Genomic DNA, 21,308 nt, shown 5'->3' with positions numbered 1-21,308 from the left:
TCCTAAACTTAGATTATCAATGAGCTCTATATATTTTCCTCTATACGAACATATATTGGATAAAGTTTATTTTATAATTGTAAGAAGTAGCCATAGCTTTTAATAATTATAACAGTAGCACCAATGAAAGCTATGTGACTATCATCTCTGAGTTTCTCAGTGTTCCATTGCTGTGAAGAGACTCCATCTAACTGGGGCTGCTCACAGTCTCTCATGGTGGGGAGCCCAGCAGCACAGGCAGCAGTGGTGCTAAGGAAGTGGCTTAGAGTTCTCCATCTTGATCCTCAGACAACAGGAAGAGGAAGCCACCAGGCCTGGCTTGGGGCTTTTGAAAACCTCAACACCTTCCTCCAGTGACACACTTCCTCCAAAGGCCACACCTTCTAATCCTTTCAAATAGTGCCACTCCCTGGTAACCAAGCATTCAAATCTATGAGCCCATGGGAGCCGTTCTCCAACCAGTCTCTTTCTCCCTCAAAGATTTTATTTTATGTGTATGAGTGTTTGGCCTGCACATATGTGTGTGCACCACAAGCATGTCTGTGCCCACGGAAGCCAGAAAAGGACATCAGATCCACAGAACTGCAGTTACTGATGGTTGGGAGTCGAGTACTCTGCAAGAAAGACAAATGCTCCTAGCCACTAAGTCATCTCTCCAGCTCCTCAAAGACCTTTTCCAGTTGTTACAAGATATCCACTCAATCAAACAAACAAAATACGCCAATCAAAAATTTTGACAGCATGTATATCTGCAAAACCTGCTTGCCTGATGCCTACAAGGGCAGAAGAGGATGTTGATCACCTGGAAGAAGTTACAGATGATTGTGAGCCATCACCTGGATGCTGGGAATCAAACCCAGGTCCTCTGGAAGAGCAGCCAGTGCTCTTAACCACTGAGCCATCTCCACAACCCCTTTAAAGGATTCCTACGTGCTGGGAACCTATAAAGAAAGAGTGTGAGAAGGAGAATAAAGAATTTCATATAGTTATTAGTGGAGAGAAAAAGACACTGTGAGGGAAGCTGCGTGGGAAGGGGGAATCACCTCCTCCCATCTCTAGTTAGACCCAAGAAAGAGCTGGGATCATGTGGTGTCTCCAGGCATAAGCCCCATAGCCCAACACCAGTGCAGTTTCAAATCCTACTCTCTGGGGGCCTGTGTGATTCTGTACTGGGGTTCACACAGAGGCAGGACTGAGAGCCTAGCATCCACACAACTAACTCACAATAAAGAAACAGGAGCCAGGATACTGGCAAGGGGGCAACCTTGGAAGTAACCTTTAAGAGGAAAATGACGCTGGTGTTTGACAGATGTGTGCCTGTTAGAGCGAGCTGGGTATTATCTAAAGAGTCACCTACTTCCTGGCCCAGTGCCCCATGTATACATCAATCCTCCCCCCTCCCCAACCTCCTCAGCCAGGGTACAGAGGAACAGACGTAGGATGGCAGATGAGACGCTGGGGAGGTGGGGGGGTAGAGTATCTACCCAAAATCATCGGCGGCAACTTTACTAGCATGGCTATGATCCTTGTCACTCTATAAAAGGACCTTCCAGAATGTTCAAAGGAAACCACAAAGTACGGACATCTAGGCTTGGGCTGTAAGGTCACTACTAAGAACCACACCCAGATTTTAAAGGACTAGAACACAAAAGGACGAGTCTTCACATGTTCAAAGGGAATTTAAGACAAAGAAATGGGGCTGTGCACTGGGGGACGGGGTGGAGATGGACAGGATTCAAAACACTTGGGGCTTCGCAAACCACCCTACTGCTCCGCAGCACTGGAGCAAGACCAGGTCCTCAGACGAGACAGGCAGGCAGCAGGCTGCATGGCCCCAAGGTACATTTGAGCTGCCCAGCACAGCTCTGAAGAAGGACACAATTATTAGGGTCTTCTCACTATTTCAAGCCATTTGGAGTCACCAAGTCAACCGTCTGACCTGTTAATCCAGACAGCCTGAGGAATAGGTGTGATTAACTTTCCCTGGAAGATGACCAAGTTCCAGAGGCAAGGCCTTGCCAGGAGCTACTCAGCAAAACTTGGTTGAAGCTGGATGAAAAACTACAGCCAAGACACCAAAAAGAACAGAGGCAAGCAAAGCTACGTGAGCCACACCCTCTGCTGCTCACCCAGGAGCCAGATCTTCCTGTCTAAAGGTAACTTGGGGGCTGCTGGGATGACTCTGTGGGCAAAGTTGCCTGGCTGACACCAAAGTTTGACAATCTGAACCGGATCCTTGCAACCCACATGTTTCAGAGAACTGACCTGAAAGGGTGAGCAAGTGTGTGCTCACACTCACTCACACACACACACACACAATAAATTTAATAAGAAAATTTTAATAAAAGTCAGTCACTTTTGCAGTTTTTCTGGTTTCCCTGTTCCCTCATTCCAACATTCAGTGGCAAAGACAGAAAAAAAGAAGTTTTAGAAGATTTAAGTTTCTTGCTCCTTGATCCCTGATGGATCTGGTCATTTAGGGTCAAAACTATTATTAGTGTCCGCCATGGTTCCCTTAAGGGAATAAATACAGCTTGGCTCTCTTCTCCCCCAGCTCCACTGCCCCACTGCCCTGCCCTGCCCTGCCCTGCCCCACCCATCACACCCTTGAGGGGTGGGAGGGACAGACCCATTCAGGACTGAATTACCTTCTGCTTTCCTTATGACCCCACCCACCCACCTCCCAGACCAGGAACCCACAATTCCACCACACGCTGTAATGATAGGGTGTTGGCCTCCAGTCCAGATTCCCAGACCCGAGCTCTCTGCCACCCGACCTCTTCCATCTGGTCTGTTGGCAAAGGGTTGTGCTCAAGAAAGCCACAAGCGCTGGTTGCTCCGAACCCTCACCCTTCCCTCACTGTGTGGGTCAACTACAGAGCAAATCAATATTGGTTTTCTCGCTAGGAGAAGCCGCCTAAGAGAGCAAGCTTAAGAAGCCTGCTCTGTTCTCTCCTGGCCTCTGTGTTTACTTTCCTTGGTCATACCCACCTGCCCTTTCCCAGGATTAGGCTGGCCCTGGACCACAGCCAACTGGACAGTCCAAAGCATGCTTCCCTGTGACCTCATTACCTTTTCTGGAAGATGTGAAAGCTTGATCCTAACCATAGACGATCTCAGCTTAAGGATAAAGTTCAGAAAGGCAGCCGATATCAAAAGGTGTGAACTTGCCAATCACCCCTTTCTACAGCAAACATCCATAAGCATGGCTACCTCTCAACAAGCTGACTCTCAGGAGGCATGGTGGCACATGACCTAACACTCAGAAGACTGAGACAGGAGGGCTAAGTACAGAGACCCACGTTTAAAGAAGTTCAACTTCTCGAAATTCTTCAAAGTACAGATAAAGCAAGGTGACACAAATAAGCAAAGCACCTAGAGAACAAGTGACCAGGCTGACCTCAGTGGCCGTAGCCCATGGCAGTCTGTCCTTTCACTCCTGTCTGTCCATGTGTGAGTGTTTGCCTTCCTGTATGTATATATACTGTGTGCAGTGCCTGTAGGAGCCAGGAGAGGACACTGTCCCTCTGGAACTGGAGTTAGGCAGCTGTGAGCTGCCACGTGGGTTGAGAATGGAACCTCAGGTCTCTGGCAAGAGCAGTCAAGTGCTCCTAAACACTGAGTGGTCTCTCTAGCCTCACGGTTTGTTTTTTCAATTCAGTAAATATTGCCAATTTAACCAAATCCCAACAAAATTACATCAGAAGGAGACATGGAAAACCGACAGATGTCAGTGAAGGATCCCTTAATCTGGTTTTCTGTAAGGAAGTCAATAAAACTACCTAATACAGATGGGGAAGTGGAGAAATGACAGTACAGTTGTTTGATTTATTTGTTCTGAAATGCTAAGATAAATAAAAGGAGAAATAACCAGAAGGGGTGAAAGGAATTCTCTGGGAAACAGGATGAGTCAATACAAGGAGGACTGTTGATTTGGGGTGACAGGACTTTCAAGAGGGGTAGTTGTCAGCATCATGGCTGTCATCACCAGAACCTCATCAACCATCTGTCACCCACCAGCAGCAGCAGCATCATGAGAGGATGCCTAATGATGCTACCCCTGTTGCAGCCAGGCAACCATTCATAACTGCCTTCCCTACATTATGCTATGTAATCTTCACAGTCCTCACATTGGAGGCAAGCTCTGACTTGGAGCTCATTTTACAGAAGAGGAAAGTGACACACAGGAAGTACCTTTTACCAAGATCACTGCCCCAGGACTTGGCAGACTAAGACTGTGTGTGTGCTGTCTGTTTTTCTGTCTCACAGTACAGCTCCAGATGGTATGAACTTTCTATGTAGCCCAAACTGACCTACAATTCAGAGATCCAAATGCCTCTGCCACCATAGTGCTTCGATTAAAGGTGTGTGACACCACACCCAGCAACATGCATACACTTTGTCTGTTACTGGGCCCTTGAGCCCTTGTGTAAGCTAGACAAAGCATTATACCACTGAGTTTTATCCCCAGCCCCTTTCAGATTTTACCTTGTATAATGGTTTGAGTAAGAATGGCCCCCATAGGCTCACAGATTTGAGTGTTTGGCCATTAGGGAGTGGCACTACTTGACAGGGATTAGGAGGTGTGGCCTGATTGGTAGGTGTGGCCTTGTTGGAGGAAGTATCACTGGGGATGGGCTTCAGAGTTAAGACAGGCCTAGTATCTATCTCTCTCTTCCTGCTGCCTGGGATCCAGATGTCAAACTCTCAGCTGCTGCACTGCAGCCATGCTTCCAGACATGTGATAAAGGAGTAAACCTCTGAAAGTGTAAATCAGCCCCAATTAAATGTTCTCCTTTATAAGAGTTGCCATGGCCATGGTGTCTCTTCACAGCAATAGATCATCAACTAAGACATCTTGAGACAGGAGTTTTAGATTGGTCAGGCTGCCCTCATATTTTCAAGACATCTGTCTGTCCTTATAATTTGGGATGGGTGGTACACACAATTTTTTTGTAATTACAAAAAAGTTTAATCCTTTTTTTAAAAGAAATAATACAGAGAAACCCTGTCTCGAAAAACCAAAAAAAAAAAAAAAAAAAAGAAATAATACTAGTTATTTATGTAGGGAGGGGACCTGGGGCATATATGGTGTATAGGCACATGGAAGTCAGAACAACTTTCGAGACAAGAGTCAATTTCCCTTCCACCACGTGGGTCCTAGGAATCAAACTCAGGTCTCAGGGCTGGTAGCAAGAGTCTTTCTTTGCCCAAGCATCTCACCCCCACACAGTTTTAATTTGTTAAATTTTTAATGATATACATGCACACAATGCCTGTGGAAGCAGTAAAAAATAAAAATAGCTAATTAAATGCCAGGTTGTCAGCTTTTCCTTTGGCATCGGGCACAAAGGGGGACAAAGCAGGCGACAAAGCAGGCATAGCATCACACGGACCAAGAACCCTGCAATGTGAAGAGCTACTATCCAAACTGCCCTCTCTGGCTTTACACACTCACCTTACTTCTTGAACTACAAAATTACAGCAATGTGCATACTCTTTCACACACACACACAAATCCCATAACCAAGATGGCATCCAATGTCCTTGTCTCCAAGGAAACAATAGCCTGTTAACCCAAATGAAATTATAGGTCCTAGCTGACACCACCACTGGGGAGGTGCAGTGTAATGCCTGTTCTGGGAAGCTGCCCGTGTGAACACTCTCCACTGCAGACACCACAACCCCACCAACCCCTCACCCCCCACCCCCACCCCAGTGATAATAATAATAATCTAACTAATCTGTCCTACAGAAAAACTGTCTACTTCCAGAACTACAGGGCCAGCCCCCAGGTGTTGTCAGCAGTGCTCTGGTTTAGGGACGGTTTGTCCACAGGTGTTGAAGGTTCATCACTGAGCCCTACAGTGCTGGAAGGCAGAGGTGGAATCTACAGTTGGTGGTGGCCTACTGTTCTCAGAAGAGATTTTAGTAGCTCTCACAGGACTTGGTTAGTGCCTGAGACTGTGTGGTTATCAAAGGGTGAACCTGGCATCTTCTACACTCTTGGGTTTCCTGTCTCTCACACAGGTTTCCATCATGGCACCATCAGCCATGAGGCCCTCATCAGTGACCAAACTGATGGGGTCACTCAACCTGCAACTTCCAGGCTCAATGCAGCAAAGTAAATGAGCCTGACCTCAGGTATTTTTGTTTTGACAAAAGGAAACAGACCAAATCAGTCAATAACAACATGGATGCTCGAATTTCCAGAAGGGATATGCTAGGTATTCTGGAACTTTAACTTTCCTCACAGGGTAGCCATTTTCTTGTCAGAATCCACAGAACATGAGTTGAGTATAGAGACACCTACAGCAGTACTCCCCTGATAGGATACTGCTGATGAGGCCAAAATACTTCCCAAATTTCAAGGAGACTGACATTTAGTTCATGTAAAACAAGCTAGGATCCAGGTGATTGCCACATAATTGAGATAATGTCATATCCCAAGGGACATGATTCCCCAGGGAGGAGGAGAAAGAGGAGGAGGAAGAAGAGGGAGAAGAAATGTGTTTGGCAAGGAGGTTATGTTTTTTCTACAGATGCACTGTATCTACCTGGGCAGGCTGGTACATGCCTGTAGTCCCAGCACTGACAAGACTGAAGTAGGAGTTCAAGTCCAGACCACACAACATAGTGAGACACAGTCACCACCGCTTAAAAAAACAAAACAAAGATGAAGACTGTAGCTCAGTTGGTAGAGTGCTTACCTAGCATGCAAGAAGCCATGGGTTTGATCCTGGAGGTATACAGGGCTGTGGTAGCACACACCTGTAATCCTAGCAATTGGGGTGAAGAAGTTCCAACTATAATAGTGGGACCCTATCTAAAAAAGAAAACTTGGCCGGGCATTGGTGGCGCACACCTTTAATCCCAGCACTCGGGAGGCAGAGGCAGGCGGATCTCTGTGAGTTTGAGGCCAGGCTGGACCGACAGCCTCCAAAACAATACAGAGAAACCCTGTCTCACAAAACAAAACAAAAAAAATTGATAAAATGTGTTTAGTTTTCACTGTTGTTGTTTGGAGATTTGTTCTGTTGTTTTAAAGTTGTGTTGAGACAGAGTCTCACTTTGTAACCGTAGCTGGCCTAAAGCTTCCTGTGTAGACCAAGCTGGAATTGAATTTACACAGATCTGCCTCCCTGTTTCCCAAGTGCTGGGATTACAAGCATGAGGTGTGTGTGTGTGTGTGTGTGTGTGTGTGTGTGTGTGTGTGTGTGTGTGTGTTAAATACAGTGTATTAAGAAAGAAAAAACAAACCGGGTGTGGTGGTGCATGTCTTTTATCCCAGCACTCAGGAGCAGAGGCAGGTAGTAGACCTCTGAGTTTGAGGTCAGTACGGAAAACAGTGAGTTCCAGGACAGCTAGGGTTGTTACAGAGAAACCCTGTTTGGGGGGTGGGGGACAGACAACAGGAGTAGACCAGAGTAATAAAGTCAAGAGCTGTGCCATATCTCAAAACCGGAGAGCCAACAACTTCCTGAAACTCAAACATCTGTCCAAACGCTCAACAGAAGAGCTACGGTTTCTGCCGCAGGCACAGAGTCTGTTTAAAGCTGGCTTTTCCAAGAACTGGCATGTGAGACTAAACTTTTCAGATCTCAAATGTGAAAGTTAGAATGAATGGGGAAAGAGGGGACAGACGAACTCCACTTAAGCCAAGGAGGGACACCTGAATACACGCACTGTCTCAAGTGCGTGGGCATCTGTTACATCTTACACAGACATAAGAGCAGTGTACTTTAGCTTCCTACTGGGAAGACAAACGGTACAGAGGAAGAAATAAATGCCTAGGATGGGAATCCCAATGCAGACTTAAGTGGAGTGGAGTGGCAGATACAGGCAGGGAAGAGGACAGCTGGAGAGGGCTTTAAGAGATGGACAGGAGTGCCCGGGTGGGAGGGGGGGGAGAAAGCTGAACGGTGGCAGCTCTGAGCTCAGGTATGGAGGTGAGCTGAGATCTGGGCCCCGGAAGTGGCTGGCAATTAGGGAGCAAAGACAGGTGTGGTATGTGCAAAAAGACAGACAGTAGAGAGAGCAGATTATGGCCCAGTGGGGAGGAAATGCTGAGGGCAGGAGAGGAGACGGAGAACCACAAAGAATGCCCTGGGAGTGATGGGCAGGATCGGAGCTGTATTTGTTTAAAGATCACTCCAGCAGAAATGTGGAGAATGCTCTGGAGGTAGTCCAGACTGCCGGCTAGGAAGTGTCTGCCACTGGAGAGTCATGCTGTCAGGAAATGATGGAAGCAGGGGTAGGATCCAAGAAAGATTGATTCACAAGTGGAACTGATGGAATGAGCGGCCTGGATGGATGTGGAAGGACACGGATTTGCAACTGACAGAGGTGACAGCAAAGTGTCTCTCCTGCTCATGGCTGGAGAGAATGTGCAGGTCGGACAGTAAGGTCTGTGGTGAGGAAACCGGGCAAAGACTAGCAGGATCCAAGTTCTCATGTATTGAGTAGAAAGGGCTTGGGACAAGAAATAACTGACCAATCACTAACAAATGAGAATACAGACTCTAGACAGGGAGAAAAACAGTGAGCTGAGGAGCTTCTGAGGCAGGACCCTGTCCAGGCCGAATGAATACATGAGGCAGCTGAGAAAACAGAGAGGCAGCTGGGAGTGAGAGCCTGCAGACGCTTCCCAGGGTAAACAGCAGTCATGCCGCACAGAAAGTTGAGACTAAGAACTGACAGCTGCAGAGGCTCCGGGAGACTGGGTCGTTATGTTCGAATCCAGCTAGAAAAGCTTCTCCACAGCCATTAACACTCTCCAGCTCCTCTTGACCTGCCCGTCCTGACCACCACTCATGGGGCACTCATCACTCCCTCAGTCATCACCGAAGCCGTCTCCATGCAAGAAGCCAAGGATGCAAGCCATGAGCCTACACCCATCATCCTGAAATTGCAAAATCACAGGTACAGTCAACCATGACACAGAACAATGCTCCAGGAAACGATTTAGGGGGTCCAATCTAGTCACAAAGCACCTACCCAGTGACCAGGCATTATACCACGTGCTGGATTAACAGGGAGTCACTTAGAGCCTGACAGTGCCTGGGGTCAGGCACTGCCATGCCCAGCACCTTAGAGAGTCCCAGCACACGAATGAAGAGCACCTGGCTGAGGAAGGCAGCACCCTCTCCCTTCTGGCATATGAAGGAGTGACAGCTCCAAGGGGTCACACTGTAGTTTTTCTTGTTTGTAACAGGATCTTGCTATATATTCCAAGGCTTAGACCTCATGGTCATGTCTATGCACACACAATAGTAGGATTATAGCTGTGCACAGACATACATGGCTCACAACATGCTAAGCACATGGAAACTACTTTCTTCCTATAAAAAAACAAATATTAAGTTGGGCATGGCAACACATGCCTTTAATCCCTTCACTCAGAAGGCAGAGAGAGACAGGTGGATCTCTGGGTGTTAGAGGCCAGCCTGGTCTACATAGTGAAATCCTGTCTCAAAAAAATTTTTTTAATTTTGCTTTTTTTTAATGTATATATATTGTTTTTGCCTGCATGTATGTGTACCGCATGTGTGACTGGGGTACTTGGAGACCAGAAGGGTGTGCTGGAGTCCCTGGAACTAGAATTACAAATGGTTGTTAGTCACCATGTGTGCTGGGAACTGAACATGGGTTCCCCCCGGAAGAGCAGTCAGTGCTATTTATCTTATTTTCATATCTGTGTCGTCCCTATATGTAGGAAAACGTTAGTGCCTGTTGCACAGACCTCCATATGAGTAGTAAAACACTGCTCTACCTCCAGGGAGGGGGGAAAAAATCAAGACATTCATAGAGATGGCAGTGACTAGGGCATATGAGGCCAGATGCTGAGGGGCTGCAGATACCTTGGCATTTACTTAACATGGATGGGTTCAGTTTGTGGTAATTTAGATTTATCAAACCTATAAACTTGTATACTGTGTTGCGTTGCTTTTAATTAAAATAATTTTTAAAGGTAATGTTAAACTAATTATCCATTTAATTCAAGTTGTTAGGGACAGTGCGGTAACTGGGAGGTGAAAGCGTTTGTCACAAAGGCCTAAATACTTCAACATGATGCTTGGAACCCACACGAAAGTGAGGGACAAAGCAGTTCCACAAAGTCTTTCTCTGACCTCTCTATGCAAGCACTCACGCCACAAGCAATAATAAAAGGTTCCCAATTTTAAATCTTAAGTTGATTGAAATATTTTTGAAAGATGCATCTGGGACATGACGGCACAGTCCTACAATGCTGGCACTTGGGAGGTGGACGCAGTAGGGAGGAGGCAGGAAGACTTGCACTTATCAGTTGGAAGTCCACCTGGGATACACAGCAAGACTCTGCCTCAGAAAAATAAAAATAGTCGGGACAGTGGGGGTGCACACCTTTGATCCCAACACTCAGGAGGCAGAGGCAGGCAGATCTCTGTGAATTCCAGGCAGCCCAGTCTACAGACCGAGTTCCAGGACTGCCAGGGCTGCACAGAGAAACCAAAACGTAAGATAAAAACAATGAAAGCAGGTTTTAAAAGGTCCACCTAAGACATATAGGGGACTGCTAACAAGAATAAGAGAACTGGTATAGTGCCTCACATCCACACAGCCCTGGGCTGTGTCCCCAAGCACTGTAAAACGGGATGTGGTGGTTGGGATGAAAATGTTCCTGTGGACTCTGACGTTTGAATACTTGGTGCCCAGTTGGTGGCGCTGATTGAGCAGGTAAGTACGGCCTTGCTGAGGAAGTACAATCAGTAGGGAGGGCCCTGGCTTTGAGGTTTCGATGCTAGACCCCATTTCCAATCAGCTATCTGCTTCCTGCTTTTGGTGTGAGACAGCTCAGTTCTCAGCTCCAGTCCCAGCTGTCATGTCTGCTGCATGCCATCCGTTACGGCCACTAAGCCCAAATAAAGCTTCCCCCTTCTATAAACTGCCTTGGTCGTGGTGTTTATCACAACAGAAAAGTAACTGCTACAGTGGTGAGGAGAGCCGGGCAGGGGTGGGATATAAAAAGCAAGAGGATCAGGACCCCAGCGTCGTCCTGGCCACATAGCAAGTTCAAAGCCGGCTTGGGATACATGAGAAGTGAAGAAGGGGGAAGAGAAAAAGGAAGGAGAGGGTGGGGTGAACTGAGAAGTCTACCCTGGCTATGAGCCCGGCCAACAAAGAAGGGGGGATGCCCTGAGTTATAAACTATAAACACTGTCAACATCCAGTAGCCAGACAGTGACAACAAGGCTGTAACTAGAGGAGCCTCGCCCTCTCTACTCCATTCCAGGCACCAGACTGTGCCCCTAGTTCCATTTTAAGTATTTTCATATCAGCAAAGCAAGGTAATGGATGTGTCAGTTACTGGATTTGGCCATTCAACAATGTGAACATATATCAACAAACACATCATTAAAAGAATTCCCCCATTAAACAAACACTGAGACTATTATTTTCAACAAGACAGACTGGTCAAAGGAGCCATTCCAGTAGTACAAAGGCTCTGACTGAATGCAGGTGTAAGGGGAGGGTGCTTGACTCCAGTTCAGACACTGCTATGTATACACTGAGGCATGCTTTCTCACTGATTCCAACAAGCTAGACTCTATCTCCTCTTCACAGAGGTAGGGATGGGTTCAGAAGAAAGAGATTAAAATGGGTTAGGCCAGGCCAGGAACACAAGCCTGACTGAGTGCCAAGGCTATGTATGTTCCCTGCTCCACAAGTCAGGAGGCTCCCACCTCACCTGAAAGCATTTTTGCAACAAAGCCTACGGGGTCTCTATCCAACTGGACACAAACACCATAAACCTCTATCACAATGAAACACCTCAAAACCTAGGCTGCCCCGCACCACCCAAAGAACACAATCCCCTGGAAGGCCTGGTGGAGGGAGTTCTTCTCAAACAATGTGCGTGAAATACGAGCCTCCCTGCATTCATCCTGGGCAGAGAGGGAAGGTCCTGTAGCTTGCATTTCCTCCAGTGCAGTGTTCAAGCCTCCCTCATTCAAACAGGGTGTACTGCTCCACATTGTTCTGCTCTCAAATGTTTGCTTTCCCCACAAGAGAGCCACCGGCTAACCAAAATGGCATGTCTGACCTCCAGAGGACAATCAATGACCCACCAGATGCAGCAAGGTCCAGAAGCAGTCTCCTCCCCAAGATGGGACTTCAGAAGACATTCCAAAGTCCCCTCGGACGACCAATACATCACACAAAAGAAGCACAAGCCGTCTTCTGAGAGTTGTCAACTGCTTCTGTGATTGATCCCAACTCTGTCAGCAGAGGCGGGCCTGTGGGCTACCTGTAGCCCCAGTTCCAACCCCGAGTTCTGAATCCTAGTCAGAACTATGCATTACCCCACTGTCACAAGTCTTTGTTTGGGGAGAAGGGTTGCTGAGACAGGGTCTATCCTATAGCTCTGACTGCCATGGAACTCACTAGGTAGTAGACCAGGCTGGTCTCAAACTCCGAGAGATCCACCTGCTTCTGCCTCCCTAGTGATAGGATTGAAGGTGTGCTCCACTATTTCAGGCTGAAACTGACTATCTGCTAAATTTTAAATGTTTCTGGGGAACCAGGCATGCCTTCACTGGCTCTGGGACTGTAAAAACACACTGTATGTCACTCTGTATTGTCTCCTTTGGATGATCACCATTCCTTCAGGACAGATGATATATAATTATATGTATTATAAACTTCCCTTAAGATCCTAGACACTGCTATTTTAAATGTCCTTTTTTGCTGAAAGGTGCACAAAGCCAGTGTAAACTGTGAATATGTAGTGTTTTCCATTCTAATAGGTTTGTAATGTGGGGCTGGAGGGCTGTGACTGAAGACCTGGGTTTTCATTACTGGCACCTACACAGCTCCAGGTGAGACACCCTCTTCAGGCATCTTTGCACCACTGCACAACAGGACCCTCATACATAGTCTCCCCTCTCTCTCTGTGCCCCCCCCCTCTCTCTCTCTCTCACACACACACACACACACACACACACACACACACAAAGTAAATCTAAAAAATCTGTGCTGGGCAGTGGTAGCATACACCATTAATCTCTGTGAGTTTGAGGCCAGCTTGTCAACAGAGGGAGTGAGTTCCTGACAGCCTAGCCAGAAACCCTGGGAGGGGAGAAGTGGGGGGAGAAGGGTGTATCTGGAAGAAGAAAAAAAAAGAAAAAACCCCACCAGTTTTCCCACTGTGTAAGGCTCAGCAGGGCCTAATTCCAATCCCATTATAAAAGGCCCCTGCTGAGGACCCTGCAAACTGACCAAAGAAGGTGGGTTTTCCCCAAGCAAGGCAGATCTACCTTTTCCTAGAAGGTAATTGTTTGGGCTTACAACATCTACTCTTATAAAGTATCTCTTGGGTTGAAGATCCAGTTCCTACCAGTAAGTCTTCACCTAAACAAAACAGATGACAACTTTGAAAATGTGACAAGTCACTCTCTAATTTATTGTATCATTTTTCTAAGCCATCAAACTAGTGCACTTGCATTAAGCCACACTGTTGTAATTTAAGAAAGAGGTGCCAAGCAACAGGGTTCAAGCAGAGGGTTTTCTTTTAATCAGGGAAAGGGATCATAAGAAAGGGAAAGGGAAGCTGGGGAGACCAGCCTCAGGAGACAGAGGGAGAGAAGGATGAGAGGTAGGCAGGACCCTTTTAAAAGGGAACACTGTGAATATGCACAGGTGGTGCTCTTAGTGACAGCAGCTGAGGGTGTATCCTGTCAGAACCCCAAGGTCAGGCCAGTACAGATGGCTAATACTAACACACCTGACTTAGAATATGCCAGCAGCCCCTTCCAGACGTGGGGACCCCCACTCCCCGCAAGAGAACACAAAAGTGTGAACAGTACTGCCCACATCTCCCAGCAACAGTCAAGGCAAACGGGTTGAGATGGTGAAACAGTGCCCGGGGGCTGGAGGGTAGTTCGTCCAGTGGGGGAGCGCAAGCTCAAAATACAAGGTTCTGTGCTCAACCTCACCACAAAAACTGTTAAAAGAGGTAGGTAAGTAGGCAAAGAAGCAACGCATTCTCTAGCCATTCACCCACAGATGAGCTCTTTTGTCACACATCCTTTACTTTCCAAGTCAAGAGAGAGCCGGCCACAACCAGTCTACTTATCAAGGCAATTAGAACTGGAGATAACTGTGCTACCACCTCCGGCTAGGGAAAATACATCCTGGGGAAACAGTCAACACAACAGAGCCATTTACAACCCCTTGTGACCTCTGTGTGGACTTTTCCTTAAAAAAAAAAGTGGAGGCTGGAGAGATAGCTGCACCCTACACGGCAGTTCAAGACTGTTTAACTGTGAACAGTTCAAGGGGTTCCAACATCCCTACACAGACATACATGCAGGTAAAACACCAATGCATATAAAAATACATAAACAAATTTTTAAATGTTTTCTAAAAACTGCTTGTGGCCAGGTGTAGTGGTGCAAGCTTTAAATCTCAGCACTCTATGAGCCAGAGGGGGAGGATCTCTGAGTTCAAGGCTAGCCTGGTCCTGAGTTCCAGACAGTCAGAGGTACACAGTGAAACTCTGTTTTAAGAAGGCTGGGTGGTAGTGGTGGCGCACGTCTCTAGTCCCAGCACTTGTGAGGCAGAGGCAGGTGGGCCGCTATGAGTTCCAGCCTGGTCTACAAGAGCGTGAGACTGGCAGGAGGTAGAAGGCTAGAACATTACCAAGACCAAGGCAGCAATTTGAGAGAGAGAAAATACACAGTGCCTGCTCCAAGAAACAGCCCTGGGAACAAAGCCACCCCCTGAACGAGCATGGAATAAGCCGTCCGATAGAAGGGGCCCAGCTGAGGTTCCAGAAATGGGGCTGACATGGCCCCACAGCATCCTGAGCATCCAAAAGCAGATGCTGACTCACAGTCAAGCTGAGCTGAGCTATCAGCCCACACCTCAGTGGGGACCGCTTGTCCTGTATTACTCACAGCCCAGCCTCCCTAAAATACCTTTGAGGGGTGGTCACTGCTCACAGAAAAACTCAAATGAGGCAGACTTAGAAGGAATGGATCCCGGTCCTGCCTCTGGCCCTAAGTCAAAACTTGCACTGTCTCTTCTAGAAAGGCACCTATCTAGACACCTGCAGAGAAGGGCAGCACGAGCAATGGCATCAGTGAAAGCAGTTTAGTCAGACATGTGCAAAATACACAGCCCAGGACCACATGGGAAGGACCACTCTATTGTGTTTCTGACCACGCTCTGGACCATGGAGACATCAAGGTATATGAAAAGTAGTGACAGCAAGAGCTAACACAAGGAGGTCCACCTGAGATGTATGACAAGCAGACCCAAAGGCTGTTTTTATTGGTCAAGGTCAAGAGCAAAAATCAAAGGGAGGGAGCGAGAGAGGGAGGGAGGGAGGGAGGCAGGGAGGGAGAGAGGGAGGGAGGGAGAGAGGGAGGGAGGGAGAGAGGGAGGGAGGGAGGGAGGGAGGGAGAGAGGGAGGGAGGGAGAGAGGGAGGGAGGGAGAGAGGGAGGGAGGGAGAGAGGGAGGGAGGGAGAGAGGGAGGGAGCCAGAGAGGGAGGGAGCCAGAGAGGGAGGGAGCCAGAGAGGGAGGGAGCCAGAGAGGGAGGGAGCCAGAGAGGGAGGGAGCCAGAGAGGGAGGGAGCCAGAGAGGGAGGGAGCCAGAGAGGGAGGGAGCCAGAGAGGGAGGGAGCCAGAGAGGGAGGGAGCCAGAGAGGGAGGGAGCCAGAGAGGGAGGGAGCGAGCCATACCTAGTGATAACTGTACAGACAGACAGACAGACAGGTGGGCTGGTGGAGGTTTGTTTCTGCCTCCCTTCCAATGTTATTTCTTGCTATTGTCTGGACTGTTGTTTAGGAGGAAATAAGTCTGGTCTTTTGATAACCATCAGAAAAACTTTCTCACCACTACATAGAGTGGCTTCATGTTCTGGGGGCTCAGGCGATCAAGTTCAGGAGCTTACTCACAGTACGGAAGAGCTCTAGCGTGGAGTTACATCCCCCAGTGCATTTTAACTTTTTCTTAATTTTTGTATTTTGGGGTTTTTGGGGGAGGGGTTGTTTGGGGGTTGTTTTATTTTGTTTTATGAGGCAGAATCTCACTGTGTGGCCCTGGCTGACCTGAAACTCACTACGTAGACCATACTGGTCTGGCTCACAGATCCACCAGCCTCTGCCTCGAAAGGCCTAGGTCAAATGGTGTTCACTACCACACCCAGCTTAACAACTCAAGTGTATGAATGTTTCTGCCTGCCTGTTTGTGTGTGCACACGTGTGCCTGGTGCTTGCAGAGGACAGAAATTGGTATCGGATCTCCTAGTAGTGGGGTGCCAGGAATCAAACCCCAGTTCATCGGCAAGAACAGGCAGTGCCCTTAGCACCACCACCACCAATGGGAAAGTTTAAAATGACCTAACAATGATTTGCTTCGTGTGCCTAGAAAAGTTTAAATTTCTCATTCATCTTCATCTATAAAACAAATCTCAAAGAGTGCCACAGAGTGCAGTGTCAGTACACTGTGTAATCCTAGCACTTCAGAGGCAGAGGCACGGAAGATCACCAGCCTGAAATACAGTGAGTTAGTCCAATGCCAGCCCAAACTACAAGGAAAGACCCTTTCTCAAAAAAATAAAATATACAGTGTAATACCTGGAGCTGCAGCCACTATTTTTGCCTCTACAACCAAAATAATAATTTAGTGTGAGATAAAATATTTGTACTCTGGACAGCCATGACATTGAGACAAGGGGAGTCCTATAGGAAAAGGCCTCTTATACCGCCAACAGTGGTCTTTTTTTTCTTCAGGAGAGACTACAAAGTGAGACTGGGATCTATATATAGTGTAGGGCTTCGAGGTACCGCCATTAGCTGAGGGTTAATTAAGTAGCTGTAAGCCCCAATGTTCCTTTCCAGCTTTCTTCACATGTCCCCTGCCTGACGTGACAGTGTGGAGCTGTGCTATAGCTCCGTGTCTCAGATCTTAAAGAAGCCAGCCAGCAGCAGGGACTGGGTACCGATGCTCTAGTCCCAGCTCTGCCACTAACTATGTGATCCGCATACATTATTAGCTCAGCTCATGTCTCTCTTCTACACGTGAAGACAATGCACAGGCAAGCTCCTGGGTTCCAACACCACCACCCCAACACATAAATTTTAAAATAGGTAATTAGATTGGTGGCCCCTGGAGGGTCTGAGGTCCCTTGTAAATTGTCATTTACCTCAACCCCTTTGTCTTTTTCCAATTTCCTTTCACCAGAACACAGGTTAAGTTGCCCAGGCTGGCCTCATACTCCATCCAGTACCACATGCGGCTGGACTTTTTTTTTTGGGGGGGGGCTACATAACACAGGTTTTGTTATGAATAAGTAATTTTGTTTTGTTGTTTTTGTTTTTCAAGACAGGGTTTCTCTGTGGCTTTGGAGCCTGTTCTGGAACTCTCTCTGTAGACCAAGCTGGCCTCTAACTCAGATCTGCCTGCCTCTGCCTCCCAGGGTTGGGATTAAAGGTGTGAGTCACCAACGCCCGGCGAAGCTGCACACAGCCTGTCGTGGTGGCCCGTGCCTTTAAGCCCACTACTGAAGAGACAGAGGCAGGTGGATCTGCCAGAGTGAGGCCAACCTAGTCTATCTACACAGAGTTCCAAGCAGGCCAGAGACTATGCCTTAAAATACACACAGAGTTCTTTAACCATCACAAGTCATCACATGCCCAAGATGTACATTTTGAAAACTGCACCAAGGGACCCTTCTCTCTGTTGGGAGTTCCCTCTTCTTCCTTGCTGAGAAAGAAGGTCAGCAGAGAGCTGGCTACTCCACAGTGGCTAACTGCCCCTCCCATTCCAGCTGTCTAGGAACCCTTAGAAACTCATCCTTCACATCAACTTTTCAGTGTGTCCCTTTTCGGCCTCTGTGGTGACTGAACTCTTTAGGTGATGACCAAGGTCATTGTTTCTAAATGTTCCATTCTTCTCCACGCTCATCCTCTTCCCCACTAAGAGGACTTTAGGCTAACATGCTACCCCCAACTTCACTCCAAGCATCACTCTGGGAATACGGCCCCTTTACAGCAAGAACACTGGGAGACGGGCAATTCCAAAAAGGAGTCCTGATAGGATCGGCATCCTGGTTTTGTCTAGCATTCCTAGACACACTAGTGAAGAACATTTTTTTTTTTTTTTTTTTTGGTTTTTCGAGACAGGGTTCCTCTGTGGCTTTGGAGGCTGTCCTCGAACTCAGAGATCCGCCTGCCTCTGCCCTCCCCCCCAGTTCTGGGATTAAAGGCGTGAGCCACCAGGGCCTGGCTACGAAGAACATATTTTTAAACTTAACATATTATAAGGCAAAGGGGCAAATAACCTAAGTTCTGAGACCTAAACAGCATTGCAGAGTGCTAGCCATGGAAGCTAAAGGCGAGGCGAACTTAATACTGGAGTTCTACAGCACACAACGCTGAGTCTGGGCTGCTGGCCTAAAGTACTCCAGACCTGGAGGGAAAATACGAAAAAATCAAAATGGAGGAGGGGCCAAGGAGAAATGGGCTGGAAGCAAAAAACCGCGTGGCGCGTGGCGCGCGTCTCATGGCGCCTTCCGCGCTCCCCAGGCTCGGGACTCACCATCCCGCCTCACCAGCGGCCGCACGCGGCGCCCAGCTCCCTCAGGAGCCCCTCGTGGAGCCCAGTGCCCACTGAACCTGAAGGCTGTTAAACGGCAGGCGAGCAAGCGGCCACATCTGAAAAGGCAGCGGTGGGGGGGGGGGTGTAAAAGAAAGAACCATCTGGGAGAGCTCCACCCTTCTCCACCTGCAGAAGAGACCCAGGTTAAGCCAAGACTGACTGTCACTGCAGGGGGGAAAAAAAGGAAGGAGGTTTCTCGGAAAGTCAGACTCGGAAGCCCCTTCCCTGCGACCCAAGGGGAAAGAGACCGGGACGCCGAAGAGCACGAAACCAGAACAACTTTCTCACTGAGCCCGATCCCGTTTTTCTCTTCCAACCGTAAAAGACAGCAACCCCTACTGTCATCCCATCCGCGACAGCGCCCACAGGGCTTTGCCTCTCTCCCGGAAAGCCCAGCAACCCCCAGGTGGGCTCCCGGCAGCCGGCGCGCCACCTCGCGCATCCCCGCCACCCTCGCAGCCCCACGGGCTTTGACGGCCGGGCCAAGGCCAGGCCTGGGCGGAGGAGAGCACAGGGGCTCGTGGGGGAGCCCCGAAAGCCTCGCTCCCATCCCCGACTTGCAAAACAATAAGCATCCGCTTTCTGCCCCTCCCCCACAGGACCCTGACCACGAGTCCCAGCCGCCGCCGGGAACCGGCGAGGGAGCGCACCATCCCCGCGGGGAGAGGGGACCCACACCCGGGGCCCTCAGTCGTCCCAGCACCCCGCCGGTCCCCAACGCCGTGCCCCGAGCCTGCGCGGGGCTGGCAGCGCCGGAGCGCGGCGTCCGGGAGCGAGGATCGCGCGGGCCACGCGGTGGCAGGCGGCAACCGCCACGGCCCGCGGGCGCCGGCCACCCACATGTAGCGCCCGCCGAGCGGGTAGGGCGCGCGGAACCCTTACCTTGCCGCTGGCCGTGCCCCCGCTCACGCCGATCAGGAAGGGCTCGCCGCCGTTGGGCTGCTGGTGGTTCTGCAGGGTCTGCTCGCTGTCCCCGGCCATGACTCGCGCCGCCCCTCCTCTCGCAGCCTGAGCGAAGCGACGCACGCTCCCCGCCCGCGACAGGGCTCGCTCAGCGTCTCACAGCCGCCGCTGGTCGCCGCCGCCGAGGTCGAGGCTGGGCCGGCCGCGGCTTGGGCCGGGGAGGGGTTGGGGAGGGGTGGCCGAGGTGGCTTTCCCGGAGGTGCCGAGAGCTCTCCGGTGCCCGTGGCGGCCCTTGGGGTTTACATCCCAGGCAGAGGTCAGCGTGATGAGGCTGCTCCAATCCGGGCCGGCTGCGCGCTGCTATTCGCCAGGAGTCTTGGCCCCAGCCTCCGCCCCGCCCGGGCCTCGCCGCCGCCCGAGGTCTCTGGGAAAGGTGTGAGCGCCACTCCCCTCCCCACCCGCCTGGTTAACCCTTTCCCGGGCGGAGCCGAGGAGAAGAAACAGGCTCGGTCAGCGATTTAATGCGCCAGTCTGCCTCCTGTTTCAAGAGAGAGCAAAAAAGCGAGAAGAGGCTGCTGAGCGGATCCGAGAATGGAGGAAGTGCCTCAGGTTTGAGACGCAAAACTGGAAAAGGCCGGGAAGATGAAGATGGAGATGGAGCACAGTTAATGCCTGGACCCTTGATCCGCAGGAAAACTTGTGTTTTCAGAGACACCCCCCACCTCCCGCCTCCTATATGCCAAAATAGTGTGTCAGCCGCTTAGAGTTTTCCTGTCTTGGAAAACCCCGAGTGCCATTTTCTTTAGCAGGTCTAGCCTTATGTGACTCCCTAAAAGAAGGGTGACTCAAAGACGGTTCGCCCTCCCTGGAAAATCGGTGCCCTTCCCACACCACAGCATCCTAGACTGACATCCCTTGTGAAGCTAGGTTAATGAAAATAGAAACATAACAATGTCATTTCGATCCATTGATGACCTAGTTTATTAGAGGTAGGTCATTTGTCACTTGGTTAGGAATGCAGGATCAAATAAAGACTTAGGAGGAGTCCTCATCTCCGGAGCCAGATTTCTTCATGCACATCAAGGTCCATGAGCAAGTGAGCCGTGCCTCAGTGTTCCCATCTACTAAATGGGAATAGTAATAGTGCTCACACGCTAGGATTTTTGTTGGGCATAAATGAACATCACTTTTGAGCCTGTATTGGGGCTTGAAAAAACTACTAAAGGACTGAGCCAGAAAGGACAGCTTTGCTGGGCACACCTGAAAGGTGGAACTAGAAACTATGCATCTCTGAATTCCTTGTCAGTGAACTGATGGGGCCCTAAAAAGGAGCTTGAGATGCTGGAGAGATGACTCAGCAGTTAAAAAGCAGTGGCTGATCGTGCAGAGGTCCCGGGGTACAATTCCCAGCTCAGGACTGTAATTCCAGCTTTAGAGGTTCTGATGCCCTCTTCTGTCCCCTGTCCAGGCACACATGGTACACAGACAAACATGCAGGTAAAACGCTTTTGCATAAAACAATGTCTAAGTTTTTAAAGGTAAAAATTTAGAAGAGCTTAAGTTTATCGAATTCTCTTGAAAATATTAGTTTTGAAAACATCAAAGGGTATCAAGCACAGTCAGTCAGGCAAGGTGGCCACACCTTTGTTCATGACTTCAAAAACAAAGTTCCTTTTTTCTTTTTCTCCTGAGAAAAGGATTTCTCTGTGTAGCTCTGGCTGTCCTGGAACTAGCTCTGTAGACTAGGCTGGCTTCAAGACAT

The 21,308-nt window shown here is 49.1% G+C and overlaps 1 protein-coding gene across 1 annotated transcript in view; it reads right to left on the bottom strand.

Annotated features, from left to right (window-relative positions):
• Uck2 (uridine-cytidine kinase 2) overlaps positions 1-20,038 on the bottom strand; it is a 61,251-nt gene extending 41,213 nt beyond the window's left edge. The window contains exon 1 of the mRNA XM_005071410.4: positions 19,526-20,038. Coding sequence (XP_005071467.1) covers positions 19,526-19,624 — 99 coding nt within the window. The 5' untranslated portion in view covers positions 19,625-20,038. The remainder of the gene's footprint in view (positions 1-19,525) is intronic.
• Positions 20,039-21,308: the final 1,270 nt, after the last annotated feature.

This window comes from Mesocricetus auratus, unplaced genomic scaffold (assembly GCF_017639785.1).
Source record: "Mesocricetus auratus isolate SY011 unplaced genomic scaffold, BCM_Maur_2.0 Super-Scaffold_100676, whole genome shotgun sequence".
NCBI lineage: Eukaryota > Metazoa > Chordata > Mammalia > Rodentia > Cricetidae > Mesocricetus > Mesocricetus auratus.
The sequence above is the reverse complement of the archived record's forward strand: the minus strand, read 5'-3'. Positions and strand labels throughout refer to the sequence as shown.